The 19,124-nt window shown below is 44.6% G+C and overlaps 1 protein-coding gene across 13 annotated transcripts in view; it reads left to right on the top strand.

Moving 5' to 3' along the window:
* The window catches only part of FBRSL1 (fibrosin like 1), a 552,195-nt gene that overhangs the window by 485,304 nt on the left and 47,767 nt on the right, over positions 1–19,124 (top strand). For all 13 annotated transcript variants that reach the window (XM_074843783.1, XM_074843788.1, XM_074843790.1 and 10 more), the window contains one exon: positions 7,502–7,547. In XM_074843783.1, coding sequence (XP_074699884.1) covers positions 7,502–7,547 — 46 coding nt within the window. The remainder of the gene's footprint in view (positions 1–7,501; positions 7,548–19,124) is intronic.

The following is a 19,124-nucleotide window of genomic DNA, read 5'->3' on the forward strand; positions in this document are numbered from 1 at the left end:
AGTTTTAGGTAGTTCTGCAAAGAGCACTCACCATTCCATTTGATTTAGTGCAAATAAAAAGCAGTATCCCAGCCAAATAGATAGTCTGGCTAGATAGTTTTAGGCTGTAATGACAATAATACAATCTACTGTAGTAGTATGTTACACAGTGTTCCCAACCTTTCCTACTCATAGGCAGGTTTTCCACTTCGTTTGTAGCAAAAGCTAAATCGGTAATCAAGTCTGTGGTTGCCTAAGTCAATGTCTGGTAATGGAAAAATTTTAAATGTGGAAGTCCAGGCTCAAAAGCCTGCCTGTTCAGGAGGGGGGTCAGCTCTCAGGAATACATGTGAGATCTCTGATGTTTGAGATGTTTAAAAACAGGTCACACAAAGCCCTTTTATAAGTGTGTCATGAAGAATTGTTTTTCACTGACTGGGGCATATATCAGTTGCCCTTAACATGGACACGTTGCTGCCTCTGACCTACAGTGAGAGGTGCAGCCCAATCCAGTGACACAGGGAGAGGACTGTCCTCTGGATGCCATTCATAGACCAGACTACCCAGAAGCTATGCCGATGGTGGTGTCCATGAACACAGAAGCAAAAACAATCCACTGTGAGAAAAAGAACAGCAACATCTAACTGTAACTGGCACTTGCTTGGTGGGAAAAAGCCAGCATGTGGAGCGTACAAACATGTAGTAAAGGAGAAATCAGTGCTGGTTAGAATGGGCAATAGCCAGGAGTGTAAAATCAAGGTAGGTTTTGTTAGCAGTTTGGGGGAGGAGGATACTGAGATAAGGACCAAGTGCACCTTAATTTGAATTAGGACATGCAGGCACAATAACATTAAGCAAGTATTTTGGCAGGGTTTAATGAGGGACAGCTGGAAATTTTCTTTCCTGGTCAGTGTCTCTGCAAACAGCTGAGGGACCTTTTGCAGCTGTATGACCAGCCTTGGTGAGGCCCCGGAACTCCCCAGCTTCCTCCCCCTCCTTTACTAAAATTTTTTTTAGTGCATGTATTTATTTATTTATTGGAGCTGAGACGGGAAGGAGAGGGAGTTTGATCTTTTCCTTTGGGAGACAGCAACTGCTCAGAGGAAGATGAATCATAAAGCACAGCTAATGGAGGGGATAGGAAGGGGAAAACTCTGGGTTATAGCCATTCTCCAGGGGCTGAAGGGATCATTTGAGAAGAGAGGGAAGAGGAGTTAGCAAGGCTATGCCCCAAGGCTCTGATAGCAGACATGCTGTAGGTCAGGCATCCGACTGCTTTCAGAGCATTAGGTCACCCTTCGTCATGGTAAGAGGCGAGTCTGTGCAATAAGCCGACAGACCGCAGCAGCATATGTTTAAGAATTACAGTTGCTGCTTAATCTAAACTAGTTTGATCTATCCCAAAATGGTTGTGAAATGATGGGGAACATGCTCTGGATTCAAAATGGTGTTATTTGAAGCTTATCACTGTGTTGCCAGAAGAGAAGGTCCAAAACAGAACCGTAACATCAGACTTGCGGGGAAGCAATGGGCTTGGCTCCTCATTGCCCTGCGCTAACTGAATCAAATTGTCTATACAGCATTTCCTTCAGTGCCTTCCAGTCATCATCCACTTTGCCTTGCTTTCCGTTTGCCATCATGTAAATTCAATGTAATTCAGTGGTGAACTGGGACCAGTGATCTCTGCTTCTAGGCTCTCTATGGCCTAATTTAATTCTCTGTTCCCAGACTTGTGCTAGCTTCTCAAAGGGGCTGTTGCAAAAAATAGTCATGGTTATATAAACTGCTGAGAGAAATAAGCGTTCTTGGAAGAAAAAGTGATGAAGAGAGGAGCGCGTTGTGAAAGGCCCTTTCCAGGACTATAGCAGTACTGAATATGCATGTGCTAAATGAAGGAGAGGTGGGAACCTAAACAAGTATGTTGCTCTAAGTACAGTCCAAGAAGCTTTTTGTTTCTAGTGGACCTTCTGTAGAGCAAACTTTCATGCAAGATATGGAAGAACTATCGCTACCTCCCAGAGATGGCCTTGAATCAAAATTGAACTAGAGGTATCTGGAGCATTTAAGGCATCGCCATTCTAATAAGTAGTTGCCTGTTCAGAGTGTTTGTGCTGCATGTTTCACTGTGACGTGTTACGGTGTAGCTAAAGGCACAACTGAAGTTTTAGGATTGTTGCTAGAAAGCTGGTATTCATTCTTGCTTAGGGAATATTATTTATTATTAGTCCTTATTTGCAATTGGCATCAACAGATGAAATTTCATAAGTGATCCTGACCATCAGCTGGAACCAGATTTTTCAGAACAACCTTGTCACCATTCAAGTATCTAAATGGATTTTTGGAAATGCTCCGTACTCAGTAGCTGCAGTCAGGGCGGTGCCCCAAGGGCAGCTGCTGAGTGCTGACCTTTCTTGAAAGCCCAGTCTATGAATTCTGTGTGAGGGTCTCAGGAGGGAAGGGGACAGGTGAATGTCTTTGCTGTCAGGACATAATCACAGAATGCAGTGTGAATTTGTAGAAGTCCAGTGTGTATCCTGTTCCCTCTTGCTTAAACCCTTACACAGCTGGGTTGTGCTCTGTGCTAGCCAGCCATGTACCACAATGCTTGATTTTCCTAGGAGGAGTCACAAAAAGATAGTTCATGTCCTTACTCCAGATTTTTTTCCTGTGATGGTGCATTAAATGACTGACTTGCAGGTCATAAATTTCTTTTGACTTCTTAACTGAGCTGTGATTTCCCTCCAAAAGTAGTCCTGGTTTTGCGAAAATGTAGGTTCCCTTGAAACATCCCCTCACAATGCCGGCAGTGTTACCCGTGGGTTGCTTCTATATCCTGGAATGTGTTGAATACTTTCTTAGTCTTAAGGGTGAACATCAGTTTGTCTTTTGTGTGCATGTGTGTGATTTCTAGGCTCCTCTTGCACCTTTCCATATGTATCAATTTCCATTTCCTATAGAAGAATCACAACCCAAACAATACCTTCCTGTTTTAGTTATTGTTCTCATATTACTGAATGAAGGAGTTCTGGTATGAACGACTTACAGAATCAACTGGAAACTAGTAAAGCAATACTGACATGCTGAAATTCTCTGCTAGACAAGTGATCAAGTGGCATTGGAGTGGTAGGTAAAAGCAGGGGAAACAGATCAAAGGGAAGAATGAAAATGGATCCAAAATTTTCAGGTAGTGTCTGTGCTTTATGCTGAAAGTTTCTCTAAGCATATCCAATAGTTCTAGTTTGAAAATCTTCTGGAGAAAGGTTTTCTTGAGAGCTTTTTAGTGCTTGCTAATTTCAGTAACAGTATGAAAACAGTCTCTTGAGACTGGCTTTTGGGTGTCTAGAAGATAGGTAGCCATCCAGAAATAAAATTTAAACTGTATTTTCCAGCCCCTTTTTCTTCTGCCTACTGTACTCGAGATTGGAGGGAGTGCTTGGCTTTTGCCCTGTACAAAACATACATATCAGGTCTCTAATACCACAAGCTCTTGCTCCTTGTGAACCAGAACTGCAGCCTTATTAGCAATTTCACAATGTCTTGTTATTAGGTGCCTGAAGTATCAGGCCTGGATCTGGTGTTTCGTGCTCCAGGAGACTGCATGAAGATCCACAGAGCCTCTGTTGTTGGTGATAAGGAGCGGTTTTATTCCCTGTTAGCCGTTTTATAGGCTACAGAGAAAGAGAAAAAAAAAAAAAAGTAATTACTGTGAGGCCTGACATAGTTTATAATGCTGTCTCTGTCAGATGATGTTGTTCTGTTATATATAATCATTAAATTATTAATCTGTAAGAGCTCTTACATCTTTCAGCTGCCTTGGGTTAGTGGGAATCAGGATGAATGAGCCATGGAGGCATGGACTTCATTATGCCTCACTGTTTGCCTTCAGAGGAGAGGGTGTGCTACATCCTTTGTGGTTACCACCTTACATTTTGAGGAAAAAGCTGCCTTTGCTAAACTTTCAGTGCTGAAAATTGAATCAGTGTTTATATGTGCTGAGCTCAAGGGGAGGAAGGATGAGGGACTGGAGCACCACTCCTCTACTTGCTCTTCGCAAAGCAGAAAAGGGTAGAAATGTTGTTCTTCTCTGCAGTGTATTCAGCCTGGTTTCAAACTGTCACAGAACTGGGTGGAGACATTTTCAACTTCAGATCTGGTGTAGAAAAGAAAGAAAATCAAAATGGGACAGAGAACTGCTAACTTTGTTGAATAAACCACAAAGGGGCACCTGCAAGGCTTGGTGCAGATCTTAGCATGTCATCAAAAGGGTACTGCATCTTAAAAAGTTTTAGCAATGTGAGGCTACCTCAGAAACTGGGCTGATCTCTGAAATGATTTGTGTGTGTTCCACTTTTGGGACAGATGTTCGATATGCTTAAAATGCAAAGGTCATTATTGGGGGTGAGGATGGGACTTTGCAAGCAGCAGCTTTTATGAAAACTTGCCTGTCTTGGGCTCTGCTGTGGTGCTCCATGGAGGAGGGAGATGAGCAGCAGATGTAAAAGGAAGGCTAGAGACATCTTTTGTCTGTGAGCTTCAGGCTGAGGCTGTCTCTCTGCCTTATGTAGCAACAAAAAGGAATTTGGGGGGCAGTGAAAGACTTGAGGGGTGCACAGAGACGCTCCAGCGAGGAGTTGGTCCTTCAGATGAAGACAGAGAGGAGGCAATGAGAGAGGGGAAAAAAAGGAAATTTCTAGTTTCATTTTGTAATCAAAAAAAAATGTGATTTCCTGGGACAGCTTGAACCCTTCCACATAAAGGACTCCAAACGCCTGGTTTTGCTCACAAGGGAAGAATTCTACTCTTTTTTTTTTTAATCCCTTCTTAAACATATGCAAATGATTTGCTTGAAACAGCAGAAAATTTGGGAGGGGACTTGTTTTAGCAGATGCGTTGGTTTGCTGGATTTTTTCACTCATTAGTGGGCTCCCTCAGACACATAGGTTTTATTGTATGCTTCCTTTAAAGGGTGACTGGTGGAATTGAATGATGTATTCAGGCTCTTCCTCCCCCAGCTTCCCTCCTGCCTTTACAGCAGCTTGCAGAATATCCTATAGGACAGGCAGTCACTGTTTCAGAATGGTGCTCATGCCAAAAACTGCTCAGATCTGGAGCTAGAAATCACCAGAAGTGAGAGCAAAAGTTACTGTAAACTCTAGGTGTGAAGGTTTGTGTCTGTAAACTGTGGCTGTGATGTTGAAAAAGCTGCTCTGTAAATGTTGACTCTGATTGTTGAAGGCGGTGCCACATACTGATATCAGAAGACTGAGCAATAATCCATGTGTTTTACTTTCTCTTAAAAGTGAATTTTCTTGCTTGACTTCCCTAAACATTGGGTTTTTTATAGTCTGGACCTGTAGCACCAAGTTCTTTAGTTCATGATTAAACAGCGCCAGTCTATATTAAATCCTTGGTACTGAATTATGCAGAAGGGTGGTTGCCATAAAGCGGTGTCAGCAGCACCCAACCTTCCAGACCAGGCGAAGCACGAAGCTTCTCTCAGCTGGGGCGGCTGCTGCTGCCAGAGCGCGTCCCGCAAGCGGCGGCGTGCTCCGGACAGTGCCCCGGGAAGGGCAGCTCTCCCGAGCAGGCTGCCAGCAAACGGGCTCCTCTCGTGGGCTGCACACCCCGCACCCCCAGCTCAGAAACCGCCATGTAGGATTTGTGGCTCAGCTGCCAATTTACTGCTTGGGCTTTACGGCAAGCCACACCAAAATTTCATTGCCTATAAAATGGGGAAATCTTATTTATCCACCTGCCACGTGTCCTAGTGCTTACGGAGTGCTTTGAGGCTAGGTCCTGCCTTTGTGCAAGCTGTTAGTATGGGGGAGTTCCCAGAGCCTGCAGATGTGTTCTGCATCCGTGGTGACTTTGTGTTGATTACAAGTGAAAAATCTCTTAACAATGGGTTGTAAATTCAGAGTTGTTGTTGCTGCTGTGTGACGCTGTTACACTTTCTTTGCAAACCAGCCTAGGCAAAACCTTGTTTAATCCTGGTTCTTCCTCTCTTTAATCCATGCAGTGAAGGGATCGTGCAGGTAACTGATTTTCCCTAAGATTTTAGGATCCTTTTGCTGAGCTGTGTAACGATCATACATGCCACAGCTACACGTGCAGCTTTGTCGTGGACATGATTCAGAATTTCTTTCTTATGTGTCTCAGCCTCAACCTATTTTTCATGTTGTTTTCCCTCTCTTTTTTATGCATTTGCATTAAGTAAGACATTCAGTGCTTGCAGTGCCACTGTCCTTAGAAATAACATTAATAGATCACTTGTTCTTGCTTCTTACTATATTTCATGCAGATCTTGCATTTTACTATTTGTTTTTTTTCTTCTGAGTCGTCATTTAAAATATATAACAATGTAATACAATTCATAGTGCTCTTTATCATGCAAATCTCCCAAGGCACCTTAGAATAAAATCAATAAAATCAAAAAGAAAATCAACTTAGTTCAGCCATGTGTTGAATTAATTCATTGTTTTTAAAGCAGAGCCAGGGGAGAAAGGCTTTTTTCACTTTCAGTATCTTTTGCTCTTCAGCTTTGTACTTCACCCCATTTTATTCGTGCAGCAGTCAGTGCCAAAATGTTGGTGGTATGTTCAGCTATCTTGTAGATGGTAGCAATGTTGATCGTGCTCCCTGCTCCCAGACCAGCTTTGATTCTGTACAGGCTACTTGCTATTTTATCAGATAGCGAGGAGGAAAAGCTTATGCTGAAATAGATTGACTGTTTGATATCAGTGGGGGGAGGGAAGGAAGCCATCAAATTAACTCATAAAAGCTTTATTTACAATGAATGGACTTTTTTTTCCCTGTCTGTCATTATCATCTTGTCTGTAACCCAGTGACCCTGATTATCATGAAGCTGTTTACAAGGTTTAGGTTAATTGGATTTCTTTAACTATTTCCCAGAGCTATGAGGAGCACAAATGCACTACTGAGGAGTTCAAACAGCATAGTGCAACCCAGTTTGCAAGGAGACGGGCTTCTTCCAAGAGGAAGTCGTTTTATTTCATACTCAACTAAGTGCATAGCAGCATGTACCTGTCATTTGGCATAATATTAAGTAGCACCCTCTCATACGGATGTGTTCAGTTGCAACTTGTGTTTCTGATACACAAATTACATTTTGCATGTTCAGCAAGAAATGAGCTTATTTTCAATGAGAGAGGCTTTGAAATGTTTTGGTTTTTTTTTTTCTTCAGCTTGATAGCAGTTTCACTGGTTTTGTTTTTATATGAGGAATCATGGATAAAATAGCTGTGCATTGCATGGCTGCCTAAATAAACGAGACAGGAGGATATAGTTGGGTGAGATCAGGACAGTACTTGTATACGCTTTGCTTTCATCTTCTTAGGATGCATGCTTATTCTTTAATGGCACAACATTGCACCCTCCAGGTGCAATGTGTAATTGCAGGTCTACAGATAACCGACTTGTTTTATGAGCTGTGTTTTTGTGAGCAAGCCTTCCTAAATTCTCCTTTAGTATTACTTACTCTCTTTTTCTCTTTCGTTTTCAGGCTTCTGTAGGCTCTGAGAAGCTGTTCTCCCCTGCGGCAAATAAAGGTAAGTGATCTGGAGAAATGCTTTCCTTACCTTAGAGCAAGAGATTTGGGTTGTGAATCCGTATCATGCGAATGGCAGGACATCTGCTTTGCCAGCACCTTTAATTTTGCCACACGCATTGTCAGAAAGATCAACTTTACAGGCTTGCGAGGATTAAGTTAAAATTTAGAGCTGCATTGTCTCAGTGTGGGGTGGGACTTCCTCCCTACCAGTCAGATTTGTAACAAATGTCTTGGAGGGATTACTGACAAAGGAGAAGTCAGCCTTTACTGTGGGGGATATGCTTTTCCCTCTAATACAATCAAATCCTCATTTATTTTAAGCAAATCAATATTTAAGTGTTATCTGTATTATCCTTACAAGGGCTTGCACATCCCTCTCCTGACAGGTTGCACAGAGCATTTGTGTCTGTACATCTCGGTTCTCCAAAACAAGGTGGAAGGTGCTCAGCGTGTTGCAGGGTTTCAGCTCGCAGCTCCCGCTATTACTATTAATTGAGAGTTACCTGTGATACGCACTGGGTGTTGCTAAGAGACTGCGCCGTTTCAAATTCCCCTTGGGAGGTACAGTGACATATCTCTAAATATGCCAAGCCCTCCGTTGAGGGCTTGGTACAGCTGTAAAACAGGGCGGCTCTAGTTTCTTGTGTTCCCAGGGATAATCTCACTGAAATGGATGCTGGGCAAAAATACTGAAGAAACAGCCTTGGAGAGGGCAAAATGTGGTATATGATGGGAAGTACTGTGCTGGGAGTGGTTCCACTTTACCATGCGAGGAGGTTGGTGATGTGGCTCTGAATGAATTGTCAGGTCGTGTGGCTGTTCTGCAGCGTTCCCAACGCTGAGCTGCAGAATAAAGTCAGTTCAGCAGAGCATAATGAATGCTAGGGACAAGCAAATACCCCAGTGAGGGAGATGAGGCCCATTAATAAGAAGTGATGAAATAACCTTCTTGCATTATTTCAAGAGGGCAAGAAAGGAATAATTTGCAGTTGTGTAGGAGTAGGTGCTGGCCATGGAAAGGCGTTTTGGTGGTTGTGTGCTCCATCACCTGGATCCAGGCCCAGTTTATAGCTGGGCTCTTTAGCAGCAGTAAGTATTAGGAATTCTCTTTCTTTCCAAGCTTTGCAGATTTTCAATGCCAAATGTGGAAATCGATGACAAGCCCATTATGTTACTACATTTGCAGATATTTTTACGAAAGTATGCAGCTTTATCTGGGGGAAGGAGGGAAGTTTAAACAAATGGTGGGGAAGAGCATTTCTCTTCTCTCAGCCTTGGCTCGCTGATAAGGCAAACCAGATTGCCCATACGGCACTGCCTCAGCAAAACAAAAATCTTGCCATCCTGCATAAATGCATGGCACAGAGATCTGCTGGAGTGGCTTATGTTGAAGCGTTAGCAGCTTTGTTGGCTCCTCCTCGTGCTGAAGCCTGAGATCCCCCACCCCTTCATATCGCAGAGGAGCTCAGCAACATGAGTTTTCAAAATACCTCCCTATCAGGAACTTAAATGTGTGAATGCATGTGAATTTGCTGTCTTGAAGTTTGTGTTCACTGCTGTTTATATCCCTGTAACTTAAGCCTGTTCCTGTTTGGTTTACTGTGGGTGTAGACATTGCCAGCTTTGGGAAGCTTTGGGTTCAGATCATGATTTTTGTTTCGGACTTCTCTTTTATGCTGGCCCTGTACCAGTGAAGCCTGGCTGATTGGCACAGGCTGCAATCTCAGGCAGCCTCTGCTGGGGGCTACCTCAGCGTTTGGCACTTGTGTTAAGAGGTGAGAGAAATTTGCCTCGGCAAGATTTTGTGCAGAAACCCAAACAGCTCTAAATTCTGCTCCTCACCCTGTTATCACTCCCGCAACGCAAGAGCCAGATTTGTCTCTCGCACATGCAAATGAACGCCGCTCCGACAAGACCAGGCTCGGTGATGCCATATGGCCGGGAGAAAGTGACTTTCAAAGCGTTGCGCTTAAATTCCTTTTGTGAGATAAGAGCGTTGATTTAAGGCCCGTGTTCTCCAGGGCTGGAGCCGTGGTGGCTGCGCGGGGAGGGAATTAGCTCAACACGGTTTCCTGATGGGCACACGCGTGGCGTGGCACGTGCTCGTCCTCTCCCGTGGGCATTTGCAGTATGCCCTTCTTTTGTAAACACTTGCGGCCTTTTTGGAGAGATATTAACTGGCACATCTTCAGCATCCATGCTACAGCTTTTATTGAAGGTAACCGGGCTTTTAAAACACAATAAAGTGGATTCATTGTCTGGTGCAACTCCCCCTGTTCCCACAAACTTTCCCGGGGGATGTATTTGGCCCTGCATATTTGTTTTATGCAGTCCTAGTTTATGAGCAGCTTAGCAATGCAATTAAGTATTAAGATAGACAGGTTTCGCTTATTTGAGGCTGGAACAGCTGTAAAACGTAACCTTTGACCATATTTCACAGCTCCACAAAAGGTCTGAGGAGCAGCATCTTTTGTCTGGGGCTCTCTGGGTAACGTTTGTCTTTGCCCCCTCCCTGCCGGGGCCGCAGTGGAGGCGGTGCTCCTCCTTCTGACACCAGTTCATCTGCAACAGCAGATGCGCAGCGTAGATGTCCACTTCGGGGACCAGTCGCTATTATGTGATGGAGAGAGGTGTCCTGACCCGGGGTGACCTCGGTAGTCACAGCTGTGAAATAGGCTGAATGGGGTACTTTGAGCTTCCAGGAAAACAGGAGATTAAATCCTCTATGTAAGGAAATAATAATTATAAGTAAAAGCAGAGAATCTCTGATCTGCTCTGCTGACGGATCTTTGTTTTCTGACGCAGAAAAGCATTTGTTTAGCCAACTTGTCACTGCAGCACAGAGTTACAAGGGCATTTGCTGCCAGGGGCCGGGTGTTACATCCTCCTGGTGAATAAATCAATAAACAAATAATAAAGGTCTGTTTGCTCTCTCATGCAGCTCCTTTCTCACAGGAATCTCCCAGCCAGTCCTTCGCTTTTTCTGAAGGGCAAGTGCCTGGCAGGGCAGGGGAGGCGTAGGCGAAAGCTGAATCCGTCCCTCTGTCTTCAAGTGGGTGGATGAGGCAGAGGGAGTGACGGTGATTGATAGGAGGGCAGATGTGTTGTGGGTCTGAGGAGGTGAGAGGGACATTCCCCCCTGAGTCACTGGAAGGACCTCCGCCTCCCTGCTGTGTTGATATTTTTAAGTGTGTGTGGGGTAGGATAGTTTGTATTTTAAGGACATGAGCGTTGTGTTCTCACTGCTGGCTCCCTCCTGCAGTGGGCTTCCGTGATGGGGCTGGCTGGAGGCAGCTGAGCTTTCTCCCACTCCAGACCTGCTGTATGCCAGGGAAAGCAGGAGAGGTGGTGCCTTTTCTACCACAATAACCTTGCAGCTGTAGCCCAGGAGACCAACTGAGTCTCCAGCATTTGAACCCAGGGGCACTGATGGGGTTAGTGTGAAATGGGCATCTTAAAGTAGGTGTTTCCCAAAGGGCTTTAGTGTTGGTCAAGGGCCCTGGTGAGGAAAATCTCCATTGCAGAGTAAGTGGAGCCTGGGCAGCAGCTAAGGTATCTCAGTTCATAACCCTGGGCAGGCCATGGTTGTGGAAGTGCTGCCTGTGAGATGAAAGGCGTCTCCAGGAGGCCCCAGGGCATCAGCTGAGATGCCCATGGAGGAGCCAGACCTGCACAGCCATGTCTGCCCTGCAGCCCCCGGGGACACTGGGCAGCAGCGAGGGGACGAGGGCTTTGAAGTTTGTTGAAGCTGAGTACATTGCTCCTGTCTTTGGATCAAAATGAAGCTGGACACGGAGGGAGCAGTGTAATCCATCTGTCTGGTGGCATGGAGCGGCTGGCCAGGACCCAGCTCTGCCCAGGGCTGACTGGGGGCTCGCTGAGCTCCATGCCTCGATTTCCCCCTCCTGCAAAATGAAGACTGATGCTTGTCAGCCAAGTGCGCTGAGAGACTTAATTAATGAATGTTTATCAAGCGATTTATCAAGAGATCCTTTTAATGAGAGATTCCATAAACAGTGCAAGGCTTCATTTTCATGGCAGTAATAAATGACAGTGAAAATAAGTCTTATCCTTCCCCCGCATATGCACCCCCCAGGAAAAAAAGATTGCTTACCCTCCGCTCTCACTTCTCCCTGGGTTTCTAGGCAGAGGGCTTTGAAGTGCTATCTTTCATCATGAACTGTACACATCCTCAAAGCTCGAAAGCTCACAGCCTGTGTCTATCCCTCTGACAAGAGGGAGGCAAGCTTTCTCGGTGTGCAGGTTGTAATTGTCAGCCATGGGATGTGCCGCAGCCACCCGCCCCAGCGGGCTAATGCAGCTTATGGTTCTTTGAAGTTCCCTCCCTTTATTTTCTGTCCTCTTGACCACAGAACTGTGCCTTGGGCCAGCAAGAGAGATTTCTTGTTCAGAGATGACACTGAGCTCTGACAAGCACATCTGAACCAGGGAAGAACCCTTGTTCCTCTGAGATCACTGCTCCATAATGTTGTTGCCTTAAGGGGACTGTCTCTCCTTTTTCTCTCTCTGCTTCTTCCTTTTTTTTTATTTATTTTTTTTTTATTCGGTGCTAAACTGTCACACTAAATCATTTTAAAAGCTGGAACTACAAAACCTCCAGTGTAGGACATGCTGTTAAAAACTGATGGTTATTACTGTGAGATGGGGTGAGAGGGGAAAGGAGGGGCAGCAGGGCAGGGGCAGGACAGGAGGGCAGCAAGTCAGCTCTCCAGGAAGAACCAGTGGGTGCCTGGTGAAGCAGAAAACAACCTGAACACAGCTGAGCTCAAAATAATGTGCTTGGCACAGGTTTGCAGCAGCACAGCTTAATGGTTGCTCAGTGCTGACAGGGGAATCAAGAGCCCAGTGTCTCCTGTGCTTGCTGTGCTGCTTGCGTGCTGTGCTCTCCCTCCGGTCCTGTCCCCTGCCCTCTCTCTCCAGTTGTCAGGGTCAGAGACTCCCTGTCTGGGCTGGGACAGCATCTCCTGTAATCAAGTCCACCTCTGCTTCAGGGCCTCTACCTTACTGTGCCAGGATGTAGAGCTTTCCATCACAAGGTCTGCATAGACACAGAGCAAACAAGTCTCACAGCACCCAGTCAGGTAATTAGCTGTGTTTTACATGAATGGAGGTCAGGAGAGATATCATAAATTTTCCCAGTATTCTTGTGTGGGGTCCACAGCAGGGTCTGAGATGCAGGAAAAGCAGAGATGCATCCTGTCTCTTGATCTGCATTTTATCCCCAGGTTCTGGCTACATTTTGATGAGGTCACCATTTTGTGTGATTACCTGCACAGCGAACTTGAGGAGGTTGATAATTTACAGCTGAATCTTTGGACAAGAGTCCACCATAATTACAAGCATGCAAAAACTTCAACAGCAGCATCTGTAATAATAAATAATGCATTTATTTAGAGAGCAACCACATTGCTATGATTTATACAGTGCTTAGGATGCTCTGCAGCTGCTCTACTCCCCATGTTGCATCTCTTGTGAGTTTACTTACAATATTCTGTGTTTTTCATGAAACCCAGGCCCTCAGAGGATTGTACAAAAATCTAAGTTTTAATTTCATTTTTTAAGCAAGACTTTAGTCTTCCTGGCTACAGAGAAGAGCCTGGAACTCTGATTCTTCTGTGCTTCAGAGCCAGCAGGCAGTCAAAAATAAGCCCAAATACTTTGTTTTTAACCTCCTTTTAAAGATGGTTTGTGATTTGTAAATGCTTTGGGTGTTGACAATACTGGGTACCCCAAACTACTGCTAAATCCAACATGTAAGCCCATCCCAGCATCCTCTTTCTGAAAAGTTCTATCTAATTTTGTCACTGCCTGGATGAGTACATTAGCCTTCTTGCATATACAGATATATATAATTATACAGTGTCCTGAGAAGGAGGGGGACTTTGCTTTTCAAACAGTGTGGGTAACTGGGATAATGACCCAAGTCACAGCCAGTTAGCCACATTTCAAAACAAAACCAAAGACAGAAAATAGTGCAATAAGTGCAGTCTTTCGGTCTTCTTGCAGTATTCTGATTTTGCAGGCTCTGGAAAGTTCTCAGCCTTCTCTTTGGGAATGGGAATGTACTCTCTGTCTCCCCTGTTAGCTATGTTATATGTATTTATTAGTAGTTCAGGGTATAACCATCCCTATCCATAGCAACTGTCTGTGAAAATACGATGGACAAGTAGGAGAGACCATTCACCTTAACCACACTGTCTGGTTAACTTCGTAAAACTGTTAGACTGCAAAAGTGGATAATTTATTAACTTCAACACAAATTGAGTGTTGTATGCCTCCCAAAGTTAGAGCTGCCTTGTGCAAGCAGGCAGGCTTTGCCTGCACCGTGTGCCGTGTGGTTTGCACAGCTATCTCCGGGTTTGTCTCCTTCAAGTGAGCCAGCATAGAGCTTTCTTTGTAGCTTCAAGCTTGCAGCCAAGAGAGTTGAAAAGTTGAATTATAAACATTTCCAGGCCTTCTGGTTGGTATCTTGTGTTTTGTTCTGTTATTTTAAGGATATGGGGTATGTTGCTGCATTCCTGTCAGTGGGATTAGAATGAATAGAAGCAATACTGTAGGAGATAAAATGTGTTTAATTATTTATTTGAGAATTACAGACTGAAATTGCTTTTTGATTTAAAGCATCCAAGTCATGGATATGTTTTTGGAGTAGAGAGAGGCACACAGAAACATATATATGCACAATTACCTAGGGTAATGTAAGAAGTCTCTTTGCTCAACTGCCCTTCCTCCGCAGAATTTGTTCATTTCCTTAAAGATTTTAAATTTCAAATGTGGCTTTGTTAAGTATCATGGAAAGCTAACTGCATGCTGTGCCTTGCCCACCAAAACGTAAATAAAATAAATAAAGTCTTCGTTGTATAAATGTTATGAAGTGGGTGGTTTATTTTCTTTAATTATACTTTTTATTTAAAATAAACTATAAAAGCAAAGTAATATATATCCTGAATGGGCCAGCACAAACTCATATTGATTGAGTAGGCACATTCTAGCTTTTCTCAGTTCATGTGAAAGTAGATAAAAGGACCATCAAACTGTAACTCAGAAAAAAAAGAAATTCCTTCCAAATGCATGTAGTAGTTTACATTGCCTAGACTTTTAAAGGATGTTTGAAAGATAGCATCTTTGTACTCCTTGTTTATAGTTTGCTTTGCTCTTTTCTTGAGTAGCAAAAGCCAAGCTGGTAGGTCTTAGAGCTGCTTCCAGCTGCTGTCCCTGATTGCAGGATGCTGGTACAGGTTGTATCTCAGCACCAGAAGGATGCTGTAGGGCGGTGATGTTAAGAGCAGCAGTTGCAACCCCCACAAAGCTATTGGGTCTTCTCGATTCTGCTTTTAAAATACCTCAGAGACATGTTTTATTCATGTAAGATTTTGTAAAGCTCCAGTTTCTTAGAAAACTCAACTCTGGGTATAAACCTGATTCCCTCTTCATACAGACTCGCACTGCAGTGCGGGGCGAGGGGAGGTGTCTGCACCTCTTAGTACAGGTCTGAGCACGCTGTGGCCACCACGTCCCCAGGCTTGCTCCTCACAAAGGAGAGTCCTCCTTCTCTGCGGCCCCCCTTGACCTGTGCAGGAGGTGGGCACTGCGCTGGGCACAGCCTAGGCTTGTGGGGGTTTTTTAAGCTCTCCGATGCTCCTTTCTGTGCCGCTCTCCACCCTTTGCTCTGTGTTTCTGTTTCGGTGAAGCAGTTTGACAGGTTACCGATGGGCAGCTATCCTGTGCTGTGTAATAGCCCATTAGGGACTCCTGCAGACATGGTAACCCCGTGCTCGGTGCAGGTCACCGGCATAAAACAGGGCAGCCTGACAATCGACAAGTAATTTGACAAGGCGGTGGGGGGTAAGGAGGCTGGAGCAGGGGGGAGCTGGATCTGACCCCAGGTCGGCTTGTGTTTCCTTCTGGGCAATCAATGGGAGTGATCAATGAGAGCAGGGCGTGCTGTTTAATTGCAAATGGATCTGGTTACTCTTTTGTGTGTGATGATGGCGGGGTCTGTAAGTCTCAGTGAGGCCCCAGCATCCTGCAGCGGAGACTTCAGGAAAAGAGGATGCTGTCAGCATCCCACTGCCTCTCCCTCTCCTCTCCCCGCCCCCCAGAGACCGAGGCCTTCCTCCCAGGACAGGACATGGCTGATGAGCAGGTCCCTGCTGTCCCAATCAGCCTGCGTGGCAAGAAGTAGTTCATGCTATGTTTCTGATTTTGTTTGGGGTTATTTTTGTTGGGTTTTGTTGGTTTTTTTTATCTTAGCTTCATCTGAAATCACTGCTGTGATGTAGCTCTCTGGTCCTGTCTCATGGGGGAGGAGGAGAGAGGCCAGGTTCAGGGCTTGCTTTCAGCCCACAGGGTTCCTGCCATTTTCTCCTTTAATAACTGTGCAAGCCGTGCACGCCTGTGCTCGCCTCTTCTCTCACCTCCTTGCTTCGCTGACCATCCTTCCTGCTAACAAGGGCTGAACACAGTTCCCCGTGGAGCCTGTTAATGTTGCTGCCGAGCTGCCCAGGGACTCACAGCGTGCGGCTTTCCTTCCATCTCTGCTGCTCTGTGCGCTCGGCCTGGCTCCTGGGCTTGGTTCAGCCAAGTAAAGCCATACTGACTGTATTGACTTCACTGGATTTATTTGAGTTTACACCGATGTATAAGAGAGCAGGACTTGGCAGAGTGTTTGTGTTTGCGTGTCTGTGTTTCTGAAAAGGATACTTGTTCTAGTTTGTTGGATTTTTTTCCAAACAGTAAATATTTTCTTGTAAATTGCTGGGACAGAAAAGTGACTGCAGTGCTTTTAGTTCATTTATTTGCTCTAAATTGATGGCAAAGTCTTACAGGAGGTAATAGGAAATTAAAAGCTTTCTATATTTTTTTTTTAACTGTCCTGCAAAATTTATTGCAGAATTATATCCCCGCTCTGGGATTCTGTCGGACAGTTCAAAAAGCCTGTGGAAAGGTTCTTGTTCGCCATTAAATTTTAAAAGTTATTGAAGTAATTTTTATGGAACCCTATTAAGTTTCTGAAGAAACATATTGGTTTCATCACTAATAAATTCTTTAAGGCTTATCCATAAGGGAATAGTCAGACTTCCAGATCTCTCTTCAATGAAATGGACATTAACTTTTTGCCCTGTTGGAGATATATTCTTAAAAGGTATCAGCAAGGTGAGTGTCAAAGCTGGGAAAGCCAGGTTGTACCCAAGTACATCATCTAGCACTGTGAGATGGTGGGTTCTTTGCCAGTCAATCCACTAGAGTTTGCATGGAGATTTTAGAAAGGAGGAGTTTGTTTGTTTTTAAAAGGTGAGGAGGAAGAAAATTGCAGATGGATCTATACAGATAAATCCTGGTGCAGGGTTAAACCTAGACCCCAGCATCTGTTTCTGAGCTCCATCGTGTTCAGGAGAGGTTGCAGCCTTGGAAAAGAGGGACGATGCAGCCTGGAAGTTCCTGCTTCCCAGGCACTCCTGGAGCTTTCAAAATAATATAAAATAATGTGTTCACTGTGCTTTTCTACTGCATCCAGAAAAGCACATGGACACTTCCTCCCAGTGAAAGGAAAGTATCAAGCTGGCTTTGTGCTTAACTTAGCACTCACAAGCACCTATGCGAGCACAGAGCCACCTGATGAAAAGCGAATGGGCTAGGAGGGAAATAAAATTGTGTAATTGACAGTTTCCTTCCATTCCGCTCCCTCTCCCATTTTGCATAAAGGAGTCTGTTTAAGTCTCAGCTGGAGTGAGGTTTGGTAATAAGCAGACATCTATGAACCTGCATTTGCTGATGGCATCTGCTTAGTTTGTTCTGTATTTCCATATTTATTGATGATCCAGTTTTGAGAGAGATCTGTCTCCTGAACGCTCCCTCTCTCACGGCATGAAACCCATGGAAGAAGAGTTTGTCCCTTCAGGCCTGTGAGTCCTTGTGACATCTTGGGAAGTGTAGGACCTAGGCAGTATCACCAAAGATCACATCAGTTTGCAAACCCACCTCAAACTGCACTGACTCGTGAATGTTAAACTGCAAAAGCAAAGCCAGAACCTGCTCCCTGGGAAGCTATCCACAAAGCAGGGTGGCAGAAGAGGGCCAGCCTTGTTGGATGAAGCAGCTAACATTTTAATTTTCTCAGTACTATGTGATTTGGCTTCCAAACAGCTAAGCCGTCCCCAGCCAGTTGCTTTCCTACGTAGCTGGCCTTCTCTGGGCACAGTGAGAGGCGCTCACAGTGCAAGCTCTGCAGAGACAACCTGATTTAATGACTGACAGAAGAAATTTACAATATGAGCATTGAATGTTTATACAATAATGAACATTGTCATTATTTTTATTATTGAACTGATCTTTAAAACTGAGCTAGAAACATGAAACCAACAACTAGAATATGTCCATTACATTCTGTACTGATCAATTTAGTAACCAAAGTGGAGCAGATTATTTTCTACCTTTCATTGGATCAACAAACAAATTCTCTGAGCATAATGTACCTTTTGGCCTGAATTATTTTTGTGTTTCAGGCCAGTCTCTGGACCCTTTATATCATTCCAGCAGTACATGCTGTAAAGCAGCCTTAAGCAGATATCTGAGGACTCCCCACTGACAGTGGCAGCATAGTCAGCCAAGCTTAGTCCTGAGGCCAGGGCAGAAAAGGGCCTGACTCCAGTGGTTGTGAACAGCAGAGCACCCTTTTGCAAGCCATGGAGGCAGGAGTAATTCAGAGACACTATAAAGATACTCCAAATGGTGGTGCGAGCTGTACCAGGAACTTAGATGCCTCTGAAGAGTCTGTGTCAGTCATCTCAAGGCTGGTCCGTTGAGAAATGCTGCCTGGGCTACACTGCTTGCAGTCTCCCCCAAGAATATAATTGTTTTAAACTAAGAATAGGCTAGCCCCAAATTTGAAAATACTGCCACAGAAGCTCTCCTTTCCTCCCATCCCTTCCCCTCTTCTCCCGACAGTTGAAGAGGACTGGGTCCAGGTTTTTGGCTCAGACCCATGCCTGCTGCATACATTTCCTCCACCAAATGGACACAACTATAAACCTCTTTCTGCATCATTTCCTGCAGGCCTCTACTAAACATGCCACCCAGGTGTCCCTGTGTAAAGCCGCTTCTTGCTGAGTCTGCTTCTGTTGCTGCTGGCAGGCTTGCCTTCGTGTGCTCACGGCAGGACTCCCATCACAATGTGTTAATTTTAAACAAACAAAGAGTGCGTTGTGATTTGGGTCTTTCCCATCAGGGGTCATATCAGAGTTTCTCTTAAAAGGGGAGGCTGGTTTTTGTTTTGTTTTATTTTCCCTTTCCCGCTCTTTTAATATGATCCCTGCAATTTTGTTTTCACTGAAATATTGACTGGCAGCATTGCAAATTGCCTGCATGCAGACAGGAGCTTGCCAGCACTTTCTTACTCAGCTAGCCGTCAAGGTTGTGGATTCCACCACAAGCAGTGCCAGGAAAGCTGTTGATCAAAAATATTCCTAACATCTGTGAGTCCTCTCCATCCAAATGAGATGTAGTTACATTCTCCTTTTCCCCATGCTTCTTCCAAAGTGTTGCTTCAGACACC

The sequence above is a fragment of the Strix aluco genome, chromosome 18 (assembly GCF_031877795.1).
Source record: "Strix aluco isolate bStrAlu1 chromosome 18, bStrAlu1.hap1, whole genome shotgun sequence".
Lineage (NCBI taxonomy): Eukaryota > Metazoa > Chordata > Aves > Strigiformes > Strigidae > Strix > Strix aluco.